At 38.0% G+C, this 26118-nt stretch overlaps 1 protein-coding gene across 5 annotated transcripts in view; it reads right to left on the minus strand.

Moving 5' to 3' along the window:
- Positions 1–21790: 21790 nt before the first annotated feature.
- The window catches only part of Eed (embryonic ectoderm development), a 31787-nt gene continuing 27459 nt past the window's right edge, over positions 21791–26118 (minus strand). For 3 of the 5 annotated variants that reach the window (XM_020184635.2, XM_020184633.2, XM_020184632.2), the window contains 3 exons: positions 23245–23403; positions 22487–22560; positions 21791–22127 (listed from right to left, as the gene is read on the minus strand). In XM_020184635.2, the coding sequence (XP_020040224.1) occupies positions 22001–22127; positions 22487–22560; positions 23245–23403 (360 nt within the window). In that variant the 3' untranslated portion in view covers positions 21791–22000. The remainder of the gene's footprint in view (positions 22128–22486; positions 22561–23244; positions 23404–26118) is intronic. The other 2 variants (XM_020184634.2, XM_074081656.1) reach the window with 1 other exon arrangement.

The raw sequence follows: 26118 nt of genomic DNA on the forward strand, positions 1-26118 counted from the left end.
AATCTTCCTTCCCTATGGCAAATTCTGTTAATTATATATTTGACACCTATTTCCTCCTTTGTTGTTAACAGAACCTCAATTTTGTTCATACATCCACCCCTCCTCTGTGTGACTCAGAAGCCCAGAGGATTAAGCCCCTTGTTTAATCTATTCAACAATTTTCTTTTTTTTTTTATTTTTCTTTTATTATTCATATGTGCATACAAGGCTTGGTTCATTTCTCCCCCCTGCCCCGACCCCCTCCCTTACAACCCACTCCGCCCCCTCCCCCCCCCAATACCCAGCAGAAACTATTTTGCCCTTGTTTCTAATTTTGTTGTAGAGAGAGTATAAGCAATAATAGGAAGGAACAAGGGTTTTTGCTGGTTGAGATAAGGATAGCTATACAGGGCATTGACTCACATTGACTTCCTGTGAGTGTGTGTTACCTTCTAGGTTAATTCTTTTTGATCTAACCTTTTCTCTAGTACCTGTTCCCCTTTTCCTATTGGCCTCAGTTGCTTTAAGGTATCTGCTTTAGTTTCTCTGCATTAAGGGCAACAAATGCTAGCTAGTTTTTTAGGTGACTTACCTATCCTCACCCCTTCCTTGTGTGCTCTCGCTTTTATCATGTGCTCATAGTCCAATCCCCTTGTTGTGTTTGCCCTTGATCTAATGTCCACATATGAGGGAGAACATACGATTTTTGGTCTTTTGAGCCAGGCTAACCTCACTCAGAATGATGTTCTCCAATTCCATCCATTTAGCAGTGAATGATAACATTTCGTTCTTCTTCATGGCTGCATAAAATTCCATTGTGTATAGATACCGCATTTTCTTAATCCATTCGCCAGTAGTGGGGGATCTTGGCTGTTTCCATAACTTGGCTATTGTGAATAGTGCCGCAATAAACATGGATGTGCAGGTGCCTCTGGAGTAACATTCTTTTGGGTATATCCCCAAGAGTGGTATTGCTGGATCAAATGGTAGATCGATGTCCAGCTTTTTAAGTAGCCTCCAAATTTTTTTCCAGAGTGGTTGTACTAGTCTACATTCCCACCAACAGTGTAAGAGGGTTCCTTTTTCCCCGCATCCTCGCCAACACCTGTTGTTGGTGGTGTTGCTGATGATGGCTATTCTAACAGGGGTGAGGTGGAATCTTAGCGTGGTTTTAATTTGCATTTCCTTTATTGTTAGAGATGGTGAGCATTTTTTCATGTGTTTTCTGGCCATTTGAATTTCTTCTTTTGAGAAAGTTCTGTTTAGTTCACGTGCCCATTTCTTTATTGGTTCATTAGTTTTGGGAGAATTTAGTTTTTTAAGTTCCCTATATATTCTGGTTATCAGTCCTTTGTCTGATGTATAGTTGGCAAATATTTTCTCCCACTCTGTGGGTGTTCTCTTCAGTTTAGAGACCATTGCTTTTGATGAACAGAGCTTTTTAGTTTTATGAGGTTCCATTTATCTATGCTATCTCTTAGTTGCTGTGCTGCTGGGGTTTCATTGAGAAAGTTCTTACCTATACCTACTAACTCCAGAGTATTTCCTACTCTTTCTTGTATCAACTTAAGAGTTTGGGGTCTGATATTAAGATCCTTGATCCATTTTGAGTTAATCTTGGTATAGGGTGATATACATGGATCTAGTTTCAGTTTTTTGCAGACTGCTAACCAGTTTTCCCAGCAGTTTTTGTTGAAGAGGCTGCTATTTCTCCATCGTATATTTTTAGCTCCTTTGTCAAAGATAAGTTGCTCATAGTTGTGTGGCTTCATATCTGGATCCTCTATTCTGTTCCACTGGTCTTCATGTCTGTTTTTGTGCCAGTACCATGCTGTTTTTATTGCTATTGCTTTGTAATATAGTTTGAAGTCAGGTATTGTGATACCTCCTGCATTGTTCTTTTGACTGAGTATTGTCTTGGCTATTCGTGGCCTCTTGTGTTTCCATATAAATTTCACAGTAGATTTTTCAATCTCTTTAATGAATGTCATTGGAATTTTAATGGGAATTGCATTAAACATGTAGATTACTTTGGGGAGTACAGACATTTTTACTATGTTGATTCTACCAATCCATGAGCATGGGAGATCTCTCCACTTTCTATAGTCTTCCTCAATCTCTTTCTTCAGAAGTGTATAGTTTTCCTTGTAGAGGTCTTTCACATCTTTTCTTAGGTTTACACCTAGGTATTTGATTTTGTTTGAGGCTATTGTAAATGGAATTGTTTTCATACATTCTTTTTCCGTTTGCTCATTGTTAGTGTATAGAAATGCTAATGATTTTTCTATGTTGATTTTATATCCTGCTACCTTGCTATAGCTATTGATGATGTCTAGAAGCTTCTGAGTAGAGTTTTTTGGGTCTTTAAGGTATAGGATCATGTCGTCTGCAAATAGGGATATTTTGACAGTTTCTTTACCTATTTGTATTCCTTTTATTCCTTCTTCTTGCCTAATTGCTCTGGCTAGGAATTCCAGTACTATGTTGAAGAGGAGTGGAGATAGTGGGCATCCTTGTCTGGTTCCTGATTTTAGAGGGAATGGTTTCAGTTTTTCTCCATTAAGTATAATGCTGGCTGTAGGTTTGTCATATATAGCTTTTATAATGTTGAGGAACTTTCCTTCTATTCCTAGTTTTCTTAGAGCTTTTATCATGAAATGATGTTGGATCTTATCAAAGGCTTTTTCTGCATCTATTGAGATGATCAAGTGGTTTTTGTCTTTGCTTCTGTTAATGTGGTTTATTACGTTTATTGATTTTCGTATGTTGAACCACCCCTGCATCCCTGGGATGAAGCCTACCTGCTCGTGGTGAATGATCTTTTTGATGTGTTGTTGAATTTGGTTTGCCATTATTTTGTTGAGGATTTTTGCATCAATGTTCATGAAGGAGATTGGCCTATAGTTCTCCTTTTTGGAGGTGTCTTTGCCTAGTTTTGGGATAAGTGTAATACTGGCTTCATAAAATGTGTTTGGCAGTTTTCCTTCCCTTTCTATTTCATGGAACAGTTTAAGGAGGGTTGGTATCAGTTCTTCTTTAAAGGTCTGATAGAATTCAGCAGAGAATCCATCAGGTCCTGGACTTTTCTTTTTGGGGAGACTCTTGATTGCTGCTTCAATTTCATTTTGTGTTATAGGTCTATTCAGGTGATTAATTTCCTCTTGGTTCAGTTTTGGATGATCATATGTATCTAGAAATCTGTCCATTTCTTTTAGATTTTCAAATTTATTTGAATATAGGTTCTCAAAGTAGTCTCTTATGATTTCCTGGACTTCCATGGTGTTTGTTGTTATCTCCCCTTTTGCATTCCTAATTCTACTAATTTGGGTTTTTTCTCTCCTCATTTTAGTCAGGTTTGCCAGGGGTCTATCAATCTTGTTTATTTTTTCAAAGAACCAACTTTTTGTTTCATTAATTCTTTGTATGGTTTTTTTGGTTTCTATTTCATTGATTTCAGCTCTTACTTTTATTATTTCTCTCCTTCTATTTGTTTTGGGATTTGCTTGTTCTTGTTTTTCTAGGAGTTTGAGATGTATCATTAGGTCATTGATTTGGGATCTTTCAATCTTTTTAATATATGCACTCATGGCTATAAACTTTCCTCTCAAGACTGCCTTAGCTGTGTCCCATAGGTTCCGGTAGGTTGTGTTTTCATTTTCATTGACTTCCAGGAACATTTTAATTTCCTCTTTTATTGCATCGATGATCCATTCTTCATTAAGTAATGAGTTATTTAGTTTCCAGCTGTTTGCATGTTTTTTGTCTTTACTTTTGTTGTTGAGTTCTACTTTTACTGCATTGTGGTCAGATAGTATGCACGGTATTATTTCTATTTTCTTATATTTGCTGAGGCTTGCTTTGTGCCCTAGGATATGATCTATTTTGGAGAAGGTTCCATGGGCTGCTGAGAAGAATGTATATTGTGTAGAGGTTGGATGAAATGTTCTGTAGACATCTACTAGGTCCACTTGATCTATTGCATATTTTAGATCTTGGATTTCTTTATTGAGTTTTTGTTTGGATGACCTATCTATTGATGATAATGGAGTGTTAAAGTCTCCCACAACCACTGTGTTGGCGTTTATATATGCTTTTAGGTCTTTCAGGGTATGTTCAATGAAATTGGGTGTGTTGACATTGGGTGCATACAGATTGATGATTATTATTTCCTTTTGGTCTATTTCCCCTTTTATTAGTATGGAATGTCCTTCTTTATCTCGTTTGATCAATGTAGGTTTGAAGTCTACTTTGTCAGAGATAAGTATTGCTACTCCTGCTTGTTTTCGGGGGCCATTGGCTTGGTAAATCTTCTTCCAGCCTTTCATCCTAAGCATATGCTTATTTCTGTCGGTGAGATGAGTCTCCTGTAAGCAACAAATTGTTGGATCTTCTTTTTTAATCCATTTTGTCAAACGGTGTCTTTTGATGGGTGAATTAAGTCCATTAACATTAAGCGTTAGTACTGATAGGTATGTGGTGATTCCTGCCATTTAGTTATCTTAGTTGTTTGAAGGTTTGATTGTGTGTACCTAACTTGATGTTACTCTCTACTGTCTTGCTTTTTCTTATCCTGTGGTTTGGTGCTGCCTGCCTTTTCATGGTTAAGTTGGGTGTCACTTTCTGTGTGCAGGATCCCTTGCAGAATCTTTTGTAATGGTGGCTTTGTGGTCACATATTGTTTTAGTTTCTGCTTATCATGGAAGACTTTTATTGCTCCATCTATTTTGAACGATAGCTTTGCTGGGTAGAGTATCCTGGGGTTGAAGTTATTTTCATTCAGTGCCCGGAAGATCTCACCCCACGCTCTTCTTGCTTTTAATGTTTCTGTTGAGAAGTCTGCTGTGATTTTGATGGGTTTACCTTTGTATGTTACTTGTTTTTTCTCTCTTACAGCCTTCAATATTCTTTCCTTAGTTTCTGAACTTGTTGTTTTAATGATGATATGTCGTGGAGTAGTTCTATTTTGATCTGGTCTGTTTGGTGTCCTGGAGGCCTCTTGCATCTGTATGGGAATATCTTTCTCTAGATTTGGGAAATTTTCCGTTATTATTTTGTTGAATATATTACGCATTCCCTTCGCTTGCACCTCTTCTCCTTGTTCGATGCCCATGATTCTCAAGTTTGGTCTTTTGATGGAGTCAGTGAGTTCTTGCATTTTCTTTTCAAAGGTCTTGATTTGTTTAATTAATAGTTCTTCAGTTTTTCCTTTAATTACCATTTCATCTTCAAGTTCTGAGATTCTGTCTTCTGTTTGTTCTATTCTGCTGGATTGGCCTTCCGTTTTGTTTTGCAGTTCTGTTTCGTTCTTTTTTCTGAGGTTTTCCATATCCTGGCTGTTTTCTTCTTTATTGTTGTCTATTTTTGTCCTGAGTTCATTTATCCATTTATTCATTGTGTTCTCTCTTTCACTTTGGTGTTTATACAGTGCTTCTATGGTTTCCTTTATTTCTTCTTTTGCTTTTTCAAATTCTCTATTTTTATTGTCTTGGAATTTCTTGAGTGTCTCCTGTACATTTTGGTTGACCCTATCCAGTATCATCTCTATAAAATTCTCATTGAGTACTTGTAGTATGTCTCCTTTTAAATTATTCTTGTGGGCGTCATTGGGTCCTTTGGCATAGTTTATCTTCATTTTGTTGGAGTCTGGATCTGAGTTTCTGTTCTCTTCATTCCCCTCTGGTTCCTGTACTAATTTTTTGCTGTGGGGAAACTGGTTTCCTTGTTTTTTCTGTCTTCCCGTCATTGTCCTTGGTGTTGTTACTGTCCCTGTACTGTGTGTAATTAAGTATTTTCTAGCTTGTAATAATAACAATGGTAATATTGAGAATGGAAGAGTGAGCTGAGATGGAAAGCAAGAAGTTAAAGAAAAGGGGAAAACAAATATACAGACAAGAGGGAGAAAGCAGAACAAGGTAGCAGACAAGAGAGTTTCAAAGGTATAAACAGGGAGTGTTAGTGTGCTAATCGACAGTAAGCTGGTCCGCGTCTTCCCAAGCCGTATGGGCGCCGGCCACTGGCAGCCCCGGGGGCCCTCCTCGGTTCTCCGTTTAACGTGAAGTGGAGATTCTCTGCGCCGGCTGGAGATGTGGAGGAGTCAAAGTTATGCCTTTTCTTGGTGATTATGCCTGCAAAGTGTGTCTCCAGCGTCTCTCCAAGATTTCACTATAGGAGGATCACTTTCTGCTTCCTACCTCTAGCCACCATCTTGGAATTCTGTTTTTGAGGCTATTGTAAATGGAATTGTTTTCATACATTCTTTTTCAGTTTGTTCATTGTTAGTGTATAGAAATGCTAATGATTTTTCTATGTTGATTTTATATCCTGCTACCTTGCTATAGCTATTGATGATGTCTAGAAGCTTCTGAGTAGAGTTTTTTGGGTCTTTAAGGTATAGGATCATGTCGTCTGTAAATAGGGATATTTTGACAGTTTCTTTACCTATTTGTATTCCTTTTATTCCTTCTTCTTGCCTAATTGCTCTGTCTAGGAATTCCAGTACTATGTTGAAGAGGAGTGGAGACAGTGGGCATCCTTGTCTGGTTCCTGATTTTAGAGGGAATGGTTTTAATTTTTCTCCGTTAAGTATAATGCTGGCTGTAGGTTTGTCATATATAGCTTTTATAATGTTGAGGAACTTTCCTTCTATTCCTAGTTTTCTTAGAGCTTTTATCATGAAATGATGTTGGATCTTATCAAAGGCTTTTTCTGCATCTATTGAGATGATCAAGTGGTTTTTGTCTTTGCTTCTGTTAATGTGGTTTATTACGTTTATTGATTTTCGTATGTTGAACCACCCCTGCATCCCTGGGATGAAGCCTACCTGGTCGTGGTGAATGATCTTTTTGATGTGTTGTTGAATTTGGTTTGCCATTATTTTGTTGAGGATTTTTGCATCAATGTTCATGAAGGAGATTGGCCTATAGTTCTCCTTTTTGGAGGTGTCTTTGCCTAGTTTTGGGATAAGTGTAATACTGGCTTCATAAAATGTGTTTGGCAGTTTTCCTTCCCTTTCTATTTCATGGAACAGTTTAAGGAGGGTTGGTATCAGTTCTTCTTTAAAGGTCTGATAGAATTCAGCAGAGAATCCATCAGGTCCTGGACTTTTCTTTTTGGGGAGACTCTTGATTGCTGCTTCAATTTCATTTTGTGTTATAGGTCTATTCAGGTGATTAATTTCCTCTTGGTTTATTCAACAATTTTCTAATCCTTTGCAGGGACCAGGTTAGAATCAGTCCCATAACGTGAGAGGAAACTAGCTGGCAACTTCTGGAAGAAGTTTCTTGGTTTTAAAAAAAGTCACACAGAAGGGCTAGGATATAGCAGCCTTGAGTTTGTTCTTTAAGATAGGGTCACATTAACTTTTTTGCCAGGCTGACCTTGAACACAGACCTATCTGCTTCCCAAGTAGCTGGGGGGATTACAGGTGTGAGCTGCTGAGCTTGGCTTGCTTACAGCTGATCTTATTATGAGCCTCCCTAAATACAAGCTCCAAGAGGGCAGGGAATGTGCTTATTTGTTTACTACTGTATCTGCAATGAATAGTCCAGCACCTACTCCTAATAAACATTTGATGGGTATTTGCTGAATGAATAAAAGTACATCTCATCAATAATCATTTTAAGTACCTTTACAGCTGATTGTTTACCAGGCAATATAAAGATATAACTAGAGAGCCTGACTAGTCTTCAGTGTGGACCTTCAAGAACAGGACTCTTATATAGTAAAGTCTACACAGTTGTTGACTGAATGTCCTGTGTACAGAATTTTTCTGTCTCTCCAGTAGAGGGTGTCCATAACTAGCTGTTCTGATTTCCAGGAAGGCTCTTCCCCCACTCCCTCTGTTTAGCATCTCCTTTGCATATATTTTACTTTGAAAATAAAGCAATCTTCAAAGCATGGTCCCTGGTCAGCAGCATCAGTAGGCCCAAGAACTTACTAAAAATGCAGATCTCTGGCCCCACCCCAAACCTACTGAATCAGAAACTCTGTGTTGGGACTTAACAGTTGATTCCAATGCATGCTAAAATTTGAAAAACACTGCTGAAGAAATATGAGGGAAGCCTCTGTATGTGCTTGGGGATAAGAACATTGACACCAATAGGCTCAAATCTTCCTTTTCTTTTCCCTGGATAGCTTTCCATTAGGAAGTAGCATATCTTTACCTCAATAGCCTCTCTTCCCTACTGCCTGAGACACATCAGAAATCCACTTAAGATTTCTCAGCTCACTTTTCATTCATTTAACATTTCCTTGAATGTCTCTATGCGCCAAACAGTATGCTAAGCACTGTGGAGTCAAAAAATAAGGATAGCTTCTGGTTTCAAGAGCTCTTCATCTGGCACTGATTTTATTTTAATTGTATTTATTTATTTGTGGGACTGGAGTGTGAACTCAGGGCTTCATGCTTGCAAAGCAGGTACTCTACTGCTTAAACCACACCTCTAGTCCATTTTGCTTTGGCTATTTTGGAGGTGAGGTCAGTAAATTATTTCCTCTGGCTGGCCTCAAGTCGAGATCCTCCAGATTTTAGCCTTCCAAGTAGCTTGGATTATAGGTGTGAGCCACTGGCACCTGGATTTTGGCACTGATTTTAGAGCAAAAGAAACCATAAGAATGCATGCATTTCATTGAGAGGCTTAAATGAGCAGTTTCAATCAGGGGTTTTATTAAGAGAAGCAGAAGAGATACAGTAGCTCAGAAAAGCAGAGTGCATTTATTTAATAAATACTAACTGGGCCTCTACAATGTGCAAATAGAAAAAAAACTGACTACCTGGAAAGTCTGTATTACAAGGGAGGCAGCCTGGCAGGAGCTAGCTCTAAACTTGCCAAGGTCACAGAAGTAGTGGTCGAGCACCTGCTTAGCAAGCATGAGGCCCTGAGTTCAAACCCCAGTACCACCAAAATAAAAAGAAATACCATTAAAATTAACTTTGCTAGATACTGATGGCTCACACCTGTAATCCTAACTACTCAGGAGGCAGAGAGCAGGAACATTGCAGTTTGAAGTTAGCCAGGACAAATAGTTTGCAAAACCCTATCTCGAAGAAACCCTTCACAAAAAAGGGCTGGTGGGGTGGCTCAAGATGTAGACCCTGAGTTCAAACTCCAATACCGAAAAAGAGGAAAAAAAAAAAAAAGGATTCTATCAAGCCCCAGTGTCTTCACAGCTGGCTTCTTGGATAACCTGGTCTTGCTTAGGGACCAGATGACTGAAAAGCACAAACCATCTCAAGAGCAGAATCCTGGCAGGAAGCTGCTAAATTCCAGCCAAAGAAGCCACTAGACAGGTGACAGACCTATTAACAGTTTTCCCCCACTCCCAACAGTAGCTGCAGACATAATTTGGGAGACACTAGTTTATAACAGTAAGAGAGTTTTAAGTTGATGGTGGAAATCTGGACTGCACTGGGCTGAGATAAACTTTATATTTTTAGATCTACTTTGAGCTACTTTGTGTGTATGCAACCATATAAAATTGCAATTTAACTAAAAGCTTGAGCATTTATTTTGAAACACCCAAGAAAAGATTTTCTAATTAGGGTAATTTATTTGTATGAAGCAATATTTTCAAAATGGAACAGTGGTTTCAAAATCTGTATCAGAACTATCTGGAGGAGTTATTATTGTTCTTATTAGGCAGTACTGGTGTTTGAACTCAGAGCCTGGCTCTTGCATTTTTGTCCCCAGGGCTTGCCTGGACAAGGATCCTCCTATTTATGCCTCCCAAAATTGGAATGGCCAGATTTTTGTTTTTGTTTTGGCTGTCCTGGGGTTTAACTCAGCCTCATGCTTACTAGGCAGGTGCTTTACCACTTGAGCCAAGTCCCCAGCCCATACCCAGCTTTTTATTGGTTGAGACAGGGGTCTCACTTTTTGCCAGGGATGGCATTGGACCATGATCCTTGTAATCTTTACCTCCCAAGTAGCTGGGATTACAGGCATGAGTCACCTCTCCTAGTAAGGTGTGTTCCCCCACCCCCACCACCAAGCTTTTTAAAAATATTTCAGTCAGGTTAGGACTTAGATCTGCCATATGTATTGATTGTGGTGCATTAGCTCTTTCCTCATTTGGGAACCACTGCATGACACAGGTTTATTTAATCTCACTGAGTAATGCAGTGCTTTGCACACCTGGCCAATTAAATGCATGCTACTGTTCACCAGGAGCTCACATTTTAAGGCAAAGTTTAGAAAATAACATTTATGGAGGGTCCTTCACAGAGGGTTTTGACCTCTAAGAGTCACAATTCTCTTTCAACCAGACTCACTCAGGGATTGAGAGGAGCATGCAGAACTTTAAAATAGATTGCTACTCAGAACTGAGATAAGTATGCCTCAATTTTACAACCAGACTCAGAGAGAGAGAAACCATGTAGCGAAACACTTTTATGCTAAATGTTAACAGTTTGACAGCCTAGTCATGTTCAAGTACATCGTGAATCACTTAAAAAGTGATTTTGCAATGAATAAAAAAAATCAAATAGTGGCCAATACATAGTACAGGGTGTCAATTCACCACTGTACACTTTTTTAAATTATTAGTGTATAATAGTTGTACAGGGGATACATTGTGATATTTACATATGTGTTTACAATATATATTAGTTAGATTTACCTTATATCATTCTCCCTTTCCTCCTCCCCCTTCTTAGAACAATTTCAACAGGTTTCATTCTTCTTTATTCATATATGAATACAAAATACATCCACTATTTTCACTCTCATTCACTCTTTCTTTATGCACTTCTCCTCTCCCACTGGTACCCACCCTGGAAAAGACCTGTTTTACCCTCAATTTTTTAAAAAAGTGTATACTGATAGTAGAGAAGTGTTTCACCTTGACATTTCAGACACATATATCCTCCTTTAATCAGATTAACCCTCCATCACTTACTCTTTCTCTATCACCCTGCTCCCCCATTATTCAACAGCTTATAGTATACTATATTAAATTATATTCATATACAAATGGCATGTTTCAATATTTTTCATTCTTTAACATTATTCTCTTTCCCTTGCCTGCTTCCCATAGTCCCCTCACAAATACAATCTTATTCTTTCTCTCACTATATATATATATGATATATATAATATATATCATATATATATTTCATATATATATATATGATTTTATATGTGTATTTATGTGTAGATTTAACTTATAGGTCTAGCTTCCACATTTGAGAGAAAATATACTATACACTTCTTACAATCAGTGATTTCCTGACAACCCAAAATTTAATAGTTTCAGAATTAAACCCACACACTCCCTCACTTATTATACAGGAATGTAACAGAAAATCACCCCACATTGTTTTATTTCACATCAGCCTGAGGTACACTAAAGGCAGAATGGTGAAATGAGCTTGCTTTCACTCATCTGAAGTCTTGCTTGGCCTCAGAAAATAACCACAAAATACCAAGAATCTTTGTAGGAATCTACCAGCTCCATTACAAAATGATAGTTTCTACAAATCACACAGGGGAAACCCAGAGGCAATACTGAAAGTAAGGGAAGTTACAAACTTTATAGTATTGGAGTTATGGTCTGTTGTTAAAAGAAACCATACCATTCTTTTAATTTACACTTGTATTTCTGACAATGTGGTTCCCACTTCCAACCCCCTTGGTAGAAGCCCTCTAGGTTAGTGTTTCTGACTGTGTTTCAAACTCAGGTTGAGATCTATTAGCAGGTTGTAGAATCAGTTTAGTGAGTCACAATCAGCATTATAAAAAAAATGAAAATTTCAGGATGCATCATATATGGTACATATATTGCTTCATGGATTTTTTTTCATTTATGTATTTGTATGTGTGCTTGGGTATTATGTATTTCTTACTATGGGTTACATTTATAAAGAAAAATTTAAGAATTACTGTCCGAGATGACACCTCATCCACGCCTGAAGATGCAGGTAAGTAGAGTGACTGTCCTCTTTGCCTTAGTGATCTGAAAGGGGTGACCATCAGTCCTTTAGTCTTCTGCCTGTCTCAGGCATTTGCTTAAAAATATCTTTAAAATCATTGAATCATCCAGTATTCTATAGTAGGATGATGTAACCAAAGCCACAACCTAGTCTTCTCAACCCATTTTCCTTTTACAAAGGCCCACGACTTCATTGCATTTGTCATCCCTGTCACAGCAGCTGTCAACTGTGCCTCAGGTTTCTTTAGATCCAAGCCACCTCCCACAGAGTGCAATATGACCCCCAGCTTCTCCCCTATTTCCTATTGCTAAAACAAGCAAGAATTATTTCTCTCTCTCTTTTTTTTATTGTGTGTGGAGGAGGAAGAGAAGGAGAGATGAGAATGAAGAATTTTCTATTCATTTTACTTAAACTGATTAAAGAAACTAAGAACCAGAAAGAAACTGATAATAAGACTGTAGATATTCAGAAAAGAAAGGAGAACCTACCAATAGGGATGTTAGTGCCAGATAGTGTGCTGGGAACAGAGAGGCCAATGATCTCAGAGCAGGGTCAGCTTCAACATTTCTTTTTATTCTACATCATCCTGGGGTAATGAAAGATAGAAAAGTATCCTTCACAGTTCAGGGCACTGAGCCCAAAAAGCCCCTGTGTTTGGCTTAATGTTCTAGATGCTTCCCATCTAGAAGTTCTTAATGTTGTCTTTCAACTTGCATTTCATAAGTGAAGTCCAATGGGATAATGTACTACATGTGCAAGGACGGGGGATAAATGCAATTCAGCTGTTCCTTGCCACTCCATTAAAACATTACAACTCCCCCATAGACAGAATTCCAATGGACCCACAATGTGTGGAATTCAGCAAGGCTCAACTGAGTAGGCAGAGGTGCTGACAGCCCTAAGAAGCCATGCTTTCAGTTTGAACCAGAGCTTAGTTTGGATGCAGAAAGAAGAAATGGCATTTCCAGTACTGGTAGAAAATTTCTTATCAAGTAAAATAACAGCAGTTGAGTTACGTTTGTGCAGTTTCCCCTGCACTGGTTAAAACAAAATACATATGGATATATAAACCACAAAATAACAATTGTTTAATTTCTATGATTTTGTTATAGGAGTTAAAAATGCTTTTATGTTTGCATTTAAAACTGACATGGCACAATATGAAAAGGACTGATAAACTGTGTGCTAATAATTTAAAATCGTTACTTAGAATGGCATTACATAGCAGATTAAGAAAACATCATGACATCAGTTACTTGGGAAGCAGAGGAGGATCATAGTTAGACAGCCCTGGCAAAAGAAGTCTTCTAGACCCTATGTAAAAAATAAGCTGGATGTTGTGGTTCACATCTGTAATACCAGTTACTCAGGAGAAAAAGGTAGGAGGATCACACGCAGTCCAAGGCTGTCCCAGGCAAAAATGCAAGACCCTATCAAAAAAAAAACCAAAAAAACAAACAAAAAAAACCACTAAAAGCCAAGCCAAAAGACTGGAATTATAGCTCAAGTGGTAGAGCAGGCCCTGAGTTCTACCCTCAGTTCTGGGGGCGGGGGGTGAGGGAACACCATGACAAATTGAGAAAGAAATTATAGGAAAGAAAAGCTTTGTTTTAAAACTGTTAACCTCACTTTTTCCTGCTTTTTCTTTATTTGCAGTACTGGTGATAGAACCCAGGGCCTCATGCATGCTAGGTAAACACTCAACCACTGAGTTACATCTCCAGGCCCTCTCCTGCTTTTTAAATAAGAGGCTTACATTTCCATTTTGCACCCTGCAAATTATGTAGTTTCAGGGCTAGAAAAAGGACCAGTAGCATCCTCTGTTCCTCTTCATTATTCTGTTTCTTTCATAAATGAGCTGGGCCTGGGGATCTATGAGGTACAGGGAGGGGCTCTAGGGAGACTACATTCTGAAACCTATAGGTAAGAGTTTTACTGTGTCCACTACCCAAGATTCTGCATGTGTCATTATGTTTTTGGTTCCCTGGGGGTCAAAGAGCAACTGTTGGCCTGAATGAATATTGGCAGCGTGATGTCTAACACCTCTGCTGAAAGGGTCTTTCTGTTGGGTTGGAGGTTCAGATGAACTAGGTGTGAGCACTCAAAAGTGCCCTAAGCTGGGCACACCTATAGCAAGACCTTACCCCCCCAAAAAAAAAAATGTCACCAGGTGCTGGTGGCTCACACCTATAATCCTAGCTACTTAAGAGGCAGAGATCAGGAGGATTATGGTTTGAAGCCAGCCTTCTAACCCAGGCTGACAGGGTTTGAGAGACTCTATCTCAAAAACAAAACAAAACAAAAAAAAACACATAACAAAAAAGAGCTGGTGGAGTGACTCAAGGTGTAGGCCCTGAGTTCAAACTCCAGTACCACCAAAATAAATAAATTAATTAAAATGTCCTTATTATCCAACATACAGTTGTAATCCTGAAAGGAAACGAGCTCCATATGTAACTACACAGAGTCCTCAAGGGTTATCACAGCAGTACTGGGATACAATTTTTCTTTCTTTGGGGCTTAGGAATTGAACCCAGGACCTTGTGCATGCTAAGTAAGTGCTCTACCACTGAACTTCAACCCCCAGCCAGGGAGTTTAGATCAAGTGTCAAGCCTTGGATAGACCATCTTGTAGGGATCCACTCTTGCTTCCCATTGTCCAAAAAAAAAAAAAAACAAACAAGTTCATGGACTTCCAAATTTCACTGCCTTTTAAAGTTGTAGTTAGAAGACTACGGAAGAACCTGCTATCAGGGGAAGCACCTGGCCTCATCACAAGACTTCAACATGGACATAATATCAACTAGCCCCTAATCTAGCTTGAAAAAAACCCAAAAACCCGGCAGCTGCTTTCCCTCAGGACATGATACACATTGGGGTGAAGTTCTGTGCCAGATAGACTGGCACATCAGTGGCCATGACTGTAACTGAAGGAGACACAGTGGTAAGGAAGGTGCCAGAACCACTCTCCTAACTATCAAATCTCCACATGGCACTCTTGCCTTTGCTTTAGTCATTTTTTTCTGGCTCTTCAAATAGATGTTAGACTTTTTCATTTTATCCTCTGTATTTCCTAACTTCATATTCTCCATTTTCTTGATTCTCTGTGATAAATCCTATGAATTTTTCTCAGGATTGCATTCTAGTTCAGAAATCTATCTGTCTAACTGTGACTATTCTGTTGTCTAACCAATCCATTGAATTTTTTTTTTCAGTACTGGAGTTTGAACTCAGGGCCTACACCTTGAGCCACTCCACCAGCCCTTTTTTGTGATGGGTTTGTTCAAGATAGGATCTTGCAAACTATTTGCCCAGGCAGGCCTCAAACCTTGATCCTCCCAATCTCTGGCTCCTGAGTAGCTAGGATTACAGCTGTGAGACACCTGTGCCCCGGCCATCCGTTGAATTATATATATGTGTAATTTTTTTTTGTACGTACTGGGGCTTGAACTCAGGTCCTCACACTTGCTAGGCAGGCACTCTATCACTTGAACCACTCCACAGCCCTTTCATCCATTGAATTTTTTTACTTCAACAAATATATTTTTCATTTCTAAAAGTTTTGTTCTTTTCTCAAATCTACCTGTTCAGTCTTCATCATCTATGTGATGTTTGCGAATGCACTTTTTAGTTAACTATATCTTCCTTTGAATAGATATTTATTAAGGCCCTGCTGTGTACAAGGCACTCTTCTAAGTCCTGGAGTTAGAATAGTGAAATAAAACAAAACTTGCCCTCATATACCATACATCATAGTGAAAGAAATACATCAAATCAGTAAATTTTGTAGTAAAAAATTAAATGGAGACTAATAGTGTAAGAAAGGGGAGAGTGAGTACAGGGAGATGGGAGAGGTACAATTTTAAATAAGGTGGCTGAATTGTTTTCTCTGATGATTCCAATAACTGAAGACTCTGGATATTATTTCTTGTTCCAATTCTCAGTCATAGAGCTTGTTTCATTGTCTATATGACCTTTGATTGTTAACTGCTTGGTTTACGTAAGTCTTCAGCAATTTTTGCACATCCATAAGAGTGGTTTTAATATGGGGGGGGGAGAGGGAATAAAGAAGAATGATGAAAGGGGTGAATTTAACTAAGATATATTGTAAGCACTTTTATAAAGGTCACAATGTACCCCCAGCACAAGAATATGATGACAATAATAAAAAGAGTTGTTTTAATAATATCCACCAAAGGGGATATTATTGTGGGCAGAATCTGGCCCCTTACTTGTTTTTATAACTAATGCTTTATTGGTAAAGTCATACCTAGTCGTTCATAGTATTATTTGTAATAACAAAAGAAAAGAAAGCAAAGAACATGTCCAAAAACAAGGCATTAAACAGGTAATAGTATATTCATGGAAATGTACTGACAGGTATGCAAATAAAATAATCTAGTATTTGAAGAATCATTACTAATCTGAGAATGCAATGCATAAACAAGATCTTCCATAAAATTACAGTTCTTTAAAATTATGCATACAAAATAAATCCCTTAAATAAAAGCAATTCTGGGTAACAAATTAAAGTCTTAACCCCCCTAACCCCCCTACCCCTGCTTTCTTCCTCCCTCCCTCCCTTCCTCTTGTGCTGGGAATATGTTTACCGTCGGAATAGACGTTGACACCCGAGCCTACTTCACATCCGCTACTATAATTATTGCCATTCCCACAGGAGTAAAAGTCTTCAGTTGACTAGCTACACTTCACGGAGGTAACATCAAATGATCGCCAGACGAGTACTCTTCTTTTGTTTCTCCATAAACTTCATATGTGATTTAGAAATCATTAAAATGGGGCTGAGGATGTAGCTCAGTAATAGTGTTTGCCTAACATACATGAGGCCTAGGGTTTGATCCTCGACACCACACACAAAAAATTCAACTTTCTAAAGTGTAACGTGAGAATGGTATTATTGATCTTTCTCTTAGAAATATAGACAAAATTTTTACAGATAAAATGACATGTCTGGAATGTGCTTCAAAATAATCTGGGTGATATCTAGCACCTGCTCATACCTGTAATCCTAGCTATTCAGGAGGCAGAGATCAGGAGGATCACGGCTCACGACCAGCTCAAACAGTTCGAGAGACCCTTGAAAAAGAAATCACAGAAAAAGGGCTAGCGAAGTAGCTCAAGGTGTAGGCCCTGAGTTCAAGTCCCAGTCTGAAAAATAATAATCTGGGTGGATTATTGATAAAACAAGATTGACTACTGGACTGACACAGGTTTCATTACTTTCTTTTAACTCTTTGTATGATGAAACTTTAGAGTATATACTTAATAAAAAATAACCTGCCTTATTTGTCTTTTCAGAAACTAAGTAGCTAATTTATCAAAGCTAGTTTTAGCAGTCCTAAAATGATCTTTGACATTGTATAAGAAATATGTTAAACTAGTTTTGAGTCAAAGAAGAAATTAAACAGATTTTTATATATATATATATATATATATATATATATAAATGTTTAAATTTAGGGCTTCATGCTTGCTAGGCAGGCACTCTACCACTTGAGCCACTCCACCAGCCCTTTTTTGTGTTGGGTATTCTTTTTTTTTTTTCTGGTGTGTGTGTATGTGTGTGTGTGTTGGGTATTTTCAAAATAGGGTCTAGAGAACTATTTGCCTGGGCTGGCTCCAAACCTCAAGCTTCCTGATCTCTTTCTCCTGAGTAGCTAGGATTACAGGTGTGAGCCACAAGGTATCTTGAGTCAAAAGATATCTTTAGTCAAACAAAAATGGAAACGTACATACTGAAACTTATGGGAATCAACAAAAGTTCTAAGGAGGGCAGTTTATAGCATTAAATGTCTACACCAAAAAGAAGATTCAAATAAACAACCTAACATCACACTTCAAAGAACTAGAAAAATAGAACAGGACAATGAAACTAGAGTTGTTACAGTAAGCTACATAAAATTGACAAATCCTTAGCTAGACTGACAAAAAATGAGAAAAACTCAAAATCAGAAATGAAAGAGGATGTTATGGCAGCTAAGAACATGGAAGTACAAAGAATCATGAGCCTATTAGGAACAATCATACAAATTAGACTACCGAGAAGAAAAGGATGAATTTCTAGAAACCTATAAAACCTACAAAGGTTGAGTTATGAAGAAATAAAAATAAGGGAATTTAATCAATAATAAAGTTCCTCATTAAAGAAAAGTACTGGACCAGATGGCTTCACTCTTTAATTCTACCATTTAATGAGCTAATACCAATCTTTCTCAAATACTTACAAAAAAGCAAAGAGGGAATATTTTTAAACTCATTTTACAAGGTCAGCATTACTGATACCAAAGCCAGACAAGGACAATACAAGAAGAGGCCATTATCACTGATGTACATAGATGCAAACATCCTTACTATTTAGCAAAGCATATTCAGTACATTAAACAGATTATATACAATCATTGCCAATTTAATGAAAATAACAAATATGTCTACACACATAAAATCATGTGCCATTCAATGATGGGACATGTCTTGAGATGTCATTAGGTGATTTCATCATTGTACAAACATCATGAGTGTACTTACACAAACTAAGATGGCTATGACATTGGGCAATGTAATCAAATAGGACCACTATCCTATATACAGTATGTTGATGGAAATGAAATGCCATTTGTGGCACATGACCATGTTTGGTCTTGGTCTTCAATTCCAAACACAAGAGTTTCTAAGACTCTTGGAGTCAACTAAGCGATTGTATGCTAATGTGGTAACTGGCAACAGGAAGTTTCTGGAAAGTTTCAGGATGGGAACTGGTCACCAGAAACTCCAGGCAGGATTAGAGGATTAGAATTTTCAGCTGTAGTCACAGATCTTGGGGAGACAGCCAATGATTTAAGTGAACATGCCTATGAATGAAACCTCCACAAAAATGCTTATTAATGGGTTTCAGAGATTCTGTGTTTGTGAATGCATCTATGTGCCATGTAGTTAAGTTGATGCACCCTAACTGATGGGATGGAAGTTCTTGTGCTCAGGACCCTTCCAGACTTAACACCATGTTCCTCCTTCATGTGGCCATTCAGCTGCATTTTTTGTAACACCATTCCCAAAAAACCAGTACTAGAAAGGAGGCTGTTTTCTTGAATTTCCTGAGTCACTCTAGCAACCATGGAAGCCAAACAGTTTAACCAGACTGTAACATGGGAGGTCCAGACTTACAACTGGCATCTTAACTGGAGACATGCTTGTAGGACTGAACTCCTAAGCTGTGGGGTCTGAAGCTAACTCCAGGTAGTGTCATAATGAACGGGACTGCTGGATACTCTGTGTCCAGGGTTGTATAATTAGTTATTGGTATGGGAAAATACCCACATAGTTAGTGTCAGAGTGTTGAGTGTTGAAAGTAAACACAGGTCCTAATAGTATCATCTAAATAGAGTATCCAAACTGGAAGCAAGGCTCAAGTGGTAGGACAAGCACAAGATCCTGTGTTCAAACTCCAGTACCATTAAATGGTATCCAATAAATGGACAAAGAAGCAGTTGTCTTACTTAACTGTTAACCATTATAGTGGCTGGGTGCTGCAATCGCACATGTCTGTATCTTACCCACTTACTTTAAGTGCTTATTTTTCATCTTCTTTCCTTCAAATATTGTACTACTGGACCTTCAATTCTGTCATCTTTAGCTGGGAAATGCTTTAGTTTTTCTAGAAATGCTATTTATAATTTCATAAAAATCAATACACAAGCATTCAGTATTCCAGGGAAATGAAGTCAGAAATATAACATGAAGAATATGACCATTGTTGGCATATGAGTTCTCCATCCTGGACCTCTCATTATCCATACTAACCTTAGCTTTTTCTTTTTTTTTTGTGGAGGTACCAGTGTTTCAACTCAGGACCTAATGCTTGCTAGGGAAGTACTTTACCACCTGAGCCATACCTCCAGCCCTTTTTACTTTATTTTTCAGCTTATTTATTGAGATAGGATCTGGTTTTTGCCTGGGCTGTACTCAAACCATGATCCTCCCCATCTTCAAAGTAGCTGAGATTACAGGCATGGGCCACCACACCCAGCTCTGAGTTTCTTTTGTGAGCACTTTTATTTATATGACTGATATTTCACGGTTTTTACTTTGAGGCTCTTCAAAAAAACTTGCCCTTGTTTATCTAAGAGTAAAATTCATTCTACCTTGCAATACATAAGGACAAAATTTATAAGACATTACCTTATTTCCTTTATATTTGGGCACATTTTACTATTTTATCAGGCCAGTATTTCATCCTACTCATCAATTATTCCCAACTACAAAAAAGACTAAAACAACAAAAGGAATGGCTAACTACCTAGAATGATGTAATACTGAAACAACTTATTCTTCAGTCTTATTGCCCAAAATCTTACATTATTCTTGAAGAAAAATGCCATTTTGTGGTTTGCTTTTAGATTTTAGTGAACATGGTTGAAAATTTAAAATTTCAACTTGAGGAAAAGAAAATTGAGGAAGTTTCCCAATTATTCGATGAACTGGAAGACAGAGGCAGACATGGTACTCTAGACTCTGAGGAAGGCTGGAGGTGCTTGTGACAGAGCACCTGCCTAGCAAGCTTGAGGCTCTCAATTCACACCCTAGTACTGCAAATAACAATAATATCCCAGTACTTAGGAGTCAGAGGCAAGTGGATGGAGTTCAAAGCCAGTCCCCTGAGCTGTGAGTGAGGAGTGACGCCCCACTATAGAGAGCACCTTGCATGAGCCCTGGCTTTGATTCCCAGCACTGGGGGGGGGGGGGACGGAGGAGGGGGGAGGGGGGGAAGAGATGATGCCCTCACCTAGTCAGTAATGCAACAGGAAGGAATTTACCATGCAGTACTTTGCCATAAGTACCTAGATCACCTCATTTTGCTAAAAGGATGTGACAGTATTATATCTTTTAGGATATTTGTGCATCAAAGTTTACTTGCTACGAAACTTTGCTGTTTAAGCTCCCATTAAAATATCAAATAAACAGAAGGGTCCACTGGACCAAGATGGTAAATGGTGATTAAGTTTTCTTCAAAGTGTTATATTATTTTCAGGGACGCAAACCTTGCTTCAGAAACAGTTCAAAAGGGGACAGTGCCAAACACTATATATATGTATGGAAATAAAACTTCACAAAACTTAAAAAACTGAGCAAAATTCAGTGTCGCATTTCCCCTTGCTCCACTTCATTTTACTTTCTCCCTTACCTTCACTTAGGCTTTCTCCATTCCCCCTGCTTCAGGTTAATCCTTGTGTATTTGAACTTGGGCCTAACTCTTTTAGGGTTTTTTTCCCCAACAAGTAAATACACTAGTATAGTAGGACTGAGACCAAAAAATACTCTCAGCCCTATGAGATCTACTTATATAAGCCAGTAATATCCTTTTTGGAAAAGGAGGCAACAACTCACAGCGTGGACATACTCCTCTATTTCTTTCAGTATTAACTATGTTTAAGCTTCTATGTCCTTTCCTCCTTTGTTCAATAATAGCATTTCCACTAAGTTTACTAATGGCTAGTTACAAATCTTCTAACTCCATTGAATTTAAAGTGTTTATGAAACAATCACAGAAGAAATCATAAAAATTATGAAACTACAAGACCTACAACTTCTGATAATTATAAACAACTTAAAATATATTTATAGTTAATTATCTGGCAAATAATATTCTAATTGCCTCACGTCTACTAAATCATTTGACCTCCCTGAGGTAGGTGGTATTATTCCTGTTTTACACTTAAGGATACTAAAAACAGATGTTACTAGAACCTACACTTAAACTCTTAGCTTTCTCCAGTTAAGAAAAAAAGATCATTACAAAAAGATAAGGCACCGTTTTATTACTTTCAACTTGTTCTCATCACAATGAAAATAACTAAAATAACACAGTTTTACAAAAATAAATTTTTATTAAAAGCAGTAGAGTCTGAGCAGGAAGACAGTACAAAGAATGTAAACAATGTAAACATCACTACATTCAGCTCAGCCTGATTGAATGCTGAAAAACAAGTCTAAATGCTCTATGTGCCCTTACTAACAAGATACATTAATTCTATTTTACACAGACAACATGTTTAATTTTGATAAGGAAAAAGTATTTTATCGAAGTCGATCCCACCGCCAAATACTGGCATCATCACAAACAGCTATAAGAATGCTGCTATCCCTGCTAAAGCTGGTCTGCCGTATAGCAGCGCCACATTTATGATGAGTCAGTGTTGTACATCTGGGGGAAACAAGGCAAGAGGTTAAATGTCATACAAAAAGCTTTCAGTATCTACCGTAAGAGTGAATAAGAACATGAACAGCTATTCCAAGTCTCACAAAAGAGCACCTAAAGCTAAAATATCTTCACTAAGAATTCAATCCCGGATTTCATAAAATGAGTAATTTTAAATTCAGGAGATTCCATATAATTTGTATGAAGAGAAAAATATCACTGAGGTATTGATGAAAACAGTAATGTAAATGTTCAAGTGATTTAAGAATGGCATTGCGAGTATCAAATGTTTTCTCTATATTGGCGTAAGATTTTAGATAAAAGGCAGCAATTTTGAACCTTTTACAAGTTTTCCGGATACTTACTTGGCTTTGTGAGGATCTTCTACTTCTAAATCCCAGACATAAAGTTTGCCAACCTGATTGCCCAATGCAAGCATCTGTGCAAACATATTTTTAAAAACATCAAGTTAATAAAATCACCAAGCTCTAAGGCATTCAAGCAATCCTATCCTAAGACATCTTTTTTACTTCAGAAAAACCTTGACTGCAGCCTCTGACTGCACTCTTGACTATTTCTTTGGAGCTTATAGTCCTGATTTATAAATAGGAATAAGAGCAATTAATATGCGATTTTATGGAAGGTCTTACAATTTACATTGTTAGCATGATACCTTTTTCTTCCCCTGCCTTTCAGAACTATAGAACAAGCTGGGGGAAGCTCTTCCTATACTACCAAAAACACCCAGTTAATTTGTTACCACAAAATTCTAATAGATTTAAAATTTTAGGTAACTCATACTTTTGTCTTTGCCTTCCATATGTCTCTCGCTCTCTCTCTTTTTTTAAGAAAAAGCTGCATAAGACCAACACTCTAATCACTAACACATTAAATCTTAGTAACAGGTCTTATGGAAGGTAACACCAATGATACCTAACTGCCAATTTCATTTATAATGGGCACTGCAGATGGTATGCAGAGCCCACAATGGTAGACTGCAAAATAATCAACACAAAATATCAAGACACATTCTTAGAGGAAAAGGAACAGGGACACAGAGAAAAAGAACTGCAATGGTCTTTCTTAAGTCAAATAATTTCAAAATGTAAAAATATGCTGCTACCTTTTGCCAGAAATCCATAGAAAACCTCATGTACCAAATGTCACATTGGCTGTAATCAAATCTCCCAAGAATAGTCACATTAGACTCACTAGGTTTAATTTTATCTATATCATCTTCCATTTTGCCAGGTTTCCAGCATACAATGGCATTTTCACAAGACTAAAAAAAGAGAAATGATAAAACAAGTATTAATTGTAGAAGTGAATTAAAAAAATTTTTTTTTAAAAAAAAGACTGTTACCAAAAAATCTGATTATCAACAGAACTGCATTGTTTGGAATATTTATTTTGGAAGTCACAATTTCTCTTCCAAATCATACTAAGATCAGCTCTAGATACTTTGGCAGCCAAAGACTTGAGGGGTTCCATAGCAAAGATACAATTATAAAAACACAGTACCAGAATACACTGCTTTTCTTAACCTGCCCTTTGCTTACCTCACTAGTTTTATCTTCAATTTCCAAATCCACAAGTGGTTTCCCTTTACCTGTCAACTAATTTTTCATCCACAGTGTCTGCACCACATGGCACATGCTCATAGACATCACAGAAAATGGATGAATTTACTGAAAGGGCCTTAGAGGCCAGGTTATAAATAGGGCAGGAGGAGGGATTAAAAGCAAATGATTTAACATCAAGACACTGATATGGAAATGGGATCAAAATGGGCTGTGAAGTTACACTTTTCCCCCCTATCTGTAACATTAAGTCTGTGCACGGCATAGACTACTTAAAGCAGTAATTGGTTATAAGGAAAAAATAAATGAAAAGAAAACCGCGAAACTGGGCACTATACACATTACATCTGGGTTAGTGATTTGCCGCCTGAGAGACTTTCACACTATGTCTGGCCTCTAGTTGGTAGAGGCCAGAGATGCTGCTAAACCCAACAAACAGGACACCCCCACCACTCCATGCACACAAAACAATACTGCCTAACCTCAACAGCACCAGGATTAAGAAACCCTGAAGCAGGCCAATAGTGCCTTTAGAGGCTGACAGGACACCCTACACAATCATAATTGGCAGCCCTGCAGGAGTGACTGGCATTAAAACAGTTTAACCACAGGGTCACAGGAAGATTAAGATGGGGACAGCGCATTATTTTGTTTTCAGACTTTGGAAATTCTAGTGCTACATATATCCGTTATACAAATTCTTAACCTGAGATCACCTAGTTTGATGTTAGAGTACAATTGGATCAATAACCTGTGGAGTCTTCTCAAAAGATTCTCTATTCAACCCTACTAAATCGAAATTTCTAAGAGGGAGACAGAATAAGAAGAATTGGGAAATAGCTCTTCAATTGGTCTTACTATTTGCACTGGTAAAGAGTTTTTTTCTAATGCCTGGGATCAAAACCAAAGCCTCATCCATGCTGGGCAAGTACTCTACCTCTGGGCTATATCCCCAGCCAAGAATTTTTTATTATTAGAGCCCCTCATGGAAAATAAAGCACAGCTCCCTGTGCTGTGTGGTAAAAAGAATTTACCAGAGCTTATAGCCAGCTTTTCAAAATTACAAATTCTCAGGTCTTGTACTAGATCTAGAATCTGAGGGTGAAGTCTATGAATCTGTTTTTGCCAGGTTCCCCCAGTGATTCTTATACAGAGTCAGTTTTTAGACGATCACTGTAATTCAGTCCAGTATCCTGCCATTTTCATTTCAAAGAAACAATTACTTTAGCTCATAATTTTCTATGTATTATTCTGAATTTCACATAAACATGTAAACGCCATTCTAAAACCAACTTAGTTAGAAGTTAGAATGTCTGGGAGTAAGTTCTAAGCTTTAGAAGTCTTTTCCTACAGTCTTAGAGCAGAAAATTTAAATCTACTGGCTTTTCATTGCAGCTACCAAAATGACAGAGTAGATATATTTTTCGATATTCATCCCACTCAGTCTAATTTAAAAGTCTGAATACCATATGTAAAGCAAACATAATTCTGTGAAAAGTGAGAGAAGGCAGACAAGAACCTTGGAACATGGAACTATAGAGCACTGAATTCCCTGGGTTTTCTTTTGCCTATGAATTCTAGACTGGATGCTAGAAAAGGCAACAACTCAGAAATGCTAATAGGTAAATATAGAAAAGGCCTCAATAAGTCTATTTTGAGCCCAAGGACTAAGAGAGTAGCAGCCTAACAAACATAAATTTCAAATAACAGATGCAGTACTCCAAATGCCACAGAAAAATCTGCAGACCCATCTTTGCTTGAACCATTCTTAAGTCATAACTAAGCACCTCAAGTACAGGTCCCCTGGTTTCCTCTACGCTTGTAGTAAGAAGTGACCCCTTTCCTGCTGTCTGACTGGACTAGTCTCAGAAAAGGCCAGGTAGAGTCAGGACATTCCAACCACCCAGTGGCAAGGCCACAACCCACTATCCACAGTGTCGATGGAAACCACTAGAGTGAGCATCAATGAGGCATCCCAGCCACTCCAACTAGGTAGGGTGGTTTCAGCTGGCCTTGTAAAAAGTCTAAACCCCTACCACCATCTGGTAACGCCAGACAGTGCTCCAATTTCTCAGCTGAAAAGCTATCAGAGGAAGCCAGTCATAAGATCTAAAGAAAGATAGGAAGGAAGGGAGGGAAGGAAGAAGAAAGGGAGGAAAAGAAGGAGGAATTTCCGGGAGGGATAAAGGAAGAAGGGAGGGGTAAAAAAAAAAAAAAAAGATACCAACACTGAGGAAACTGAGACACCAGAAGTATCTGATAAGGATTTAAAAGCAGCAACCAAATGAGCACAAACACACGTAAACCAAAAAGATCTCAGCAAAGGAACAGGGGACACATGGAAACTTTAGAATGAAACATATAACCAAAATTAAAAACTCAACTGATGGGTTCAAAAAGCAGAAGAGGAAAGAGGA

This window comes from Castor canadensis, chromosome 1, assembly GCF_047511655.1.
Source record: "Castor canadensis chromosome 1, mCasCan1.hap1v2, whole genome shotgun sequence".
Taxonomy (NCBI): domain Eukaryota; kingdom Metazoa; phylum Chordata; class Mammalia; order Rodentia; family Castoridae; genus Castor; species Castor canadensis.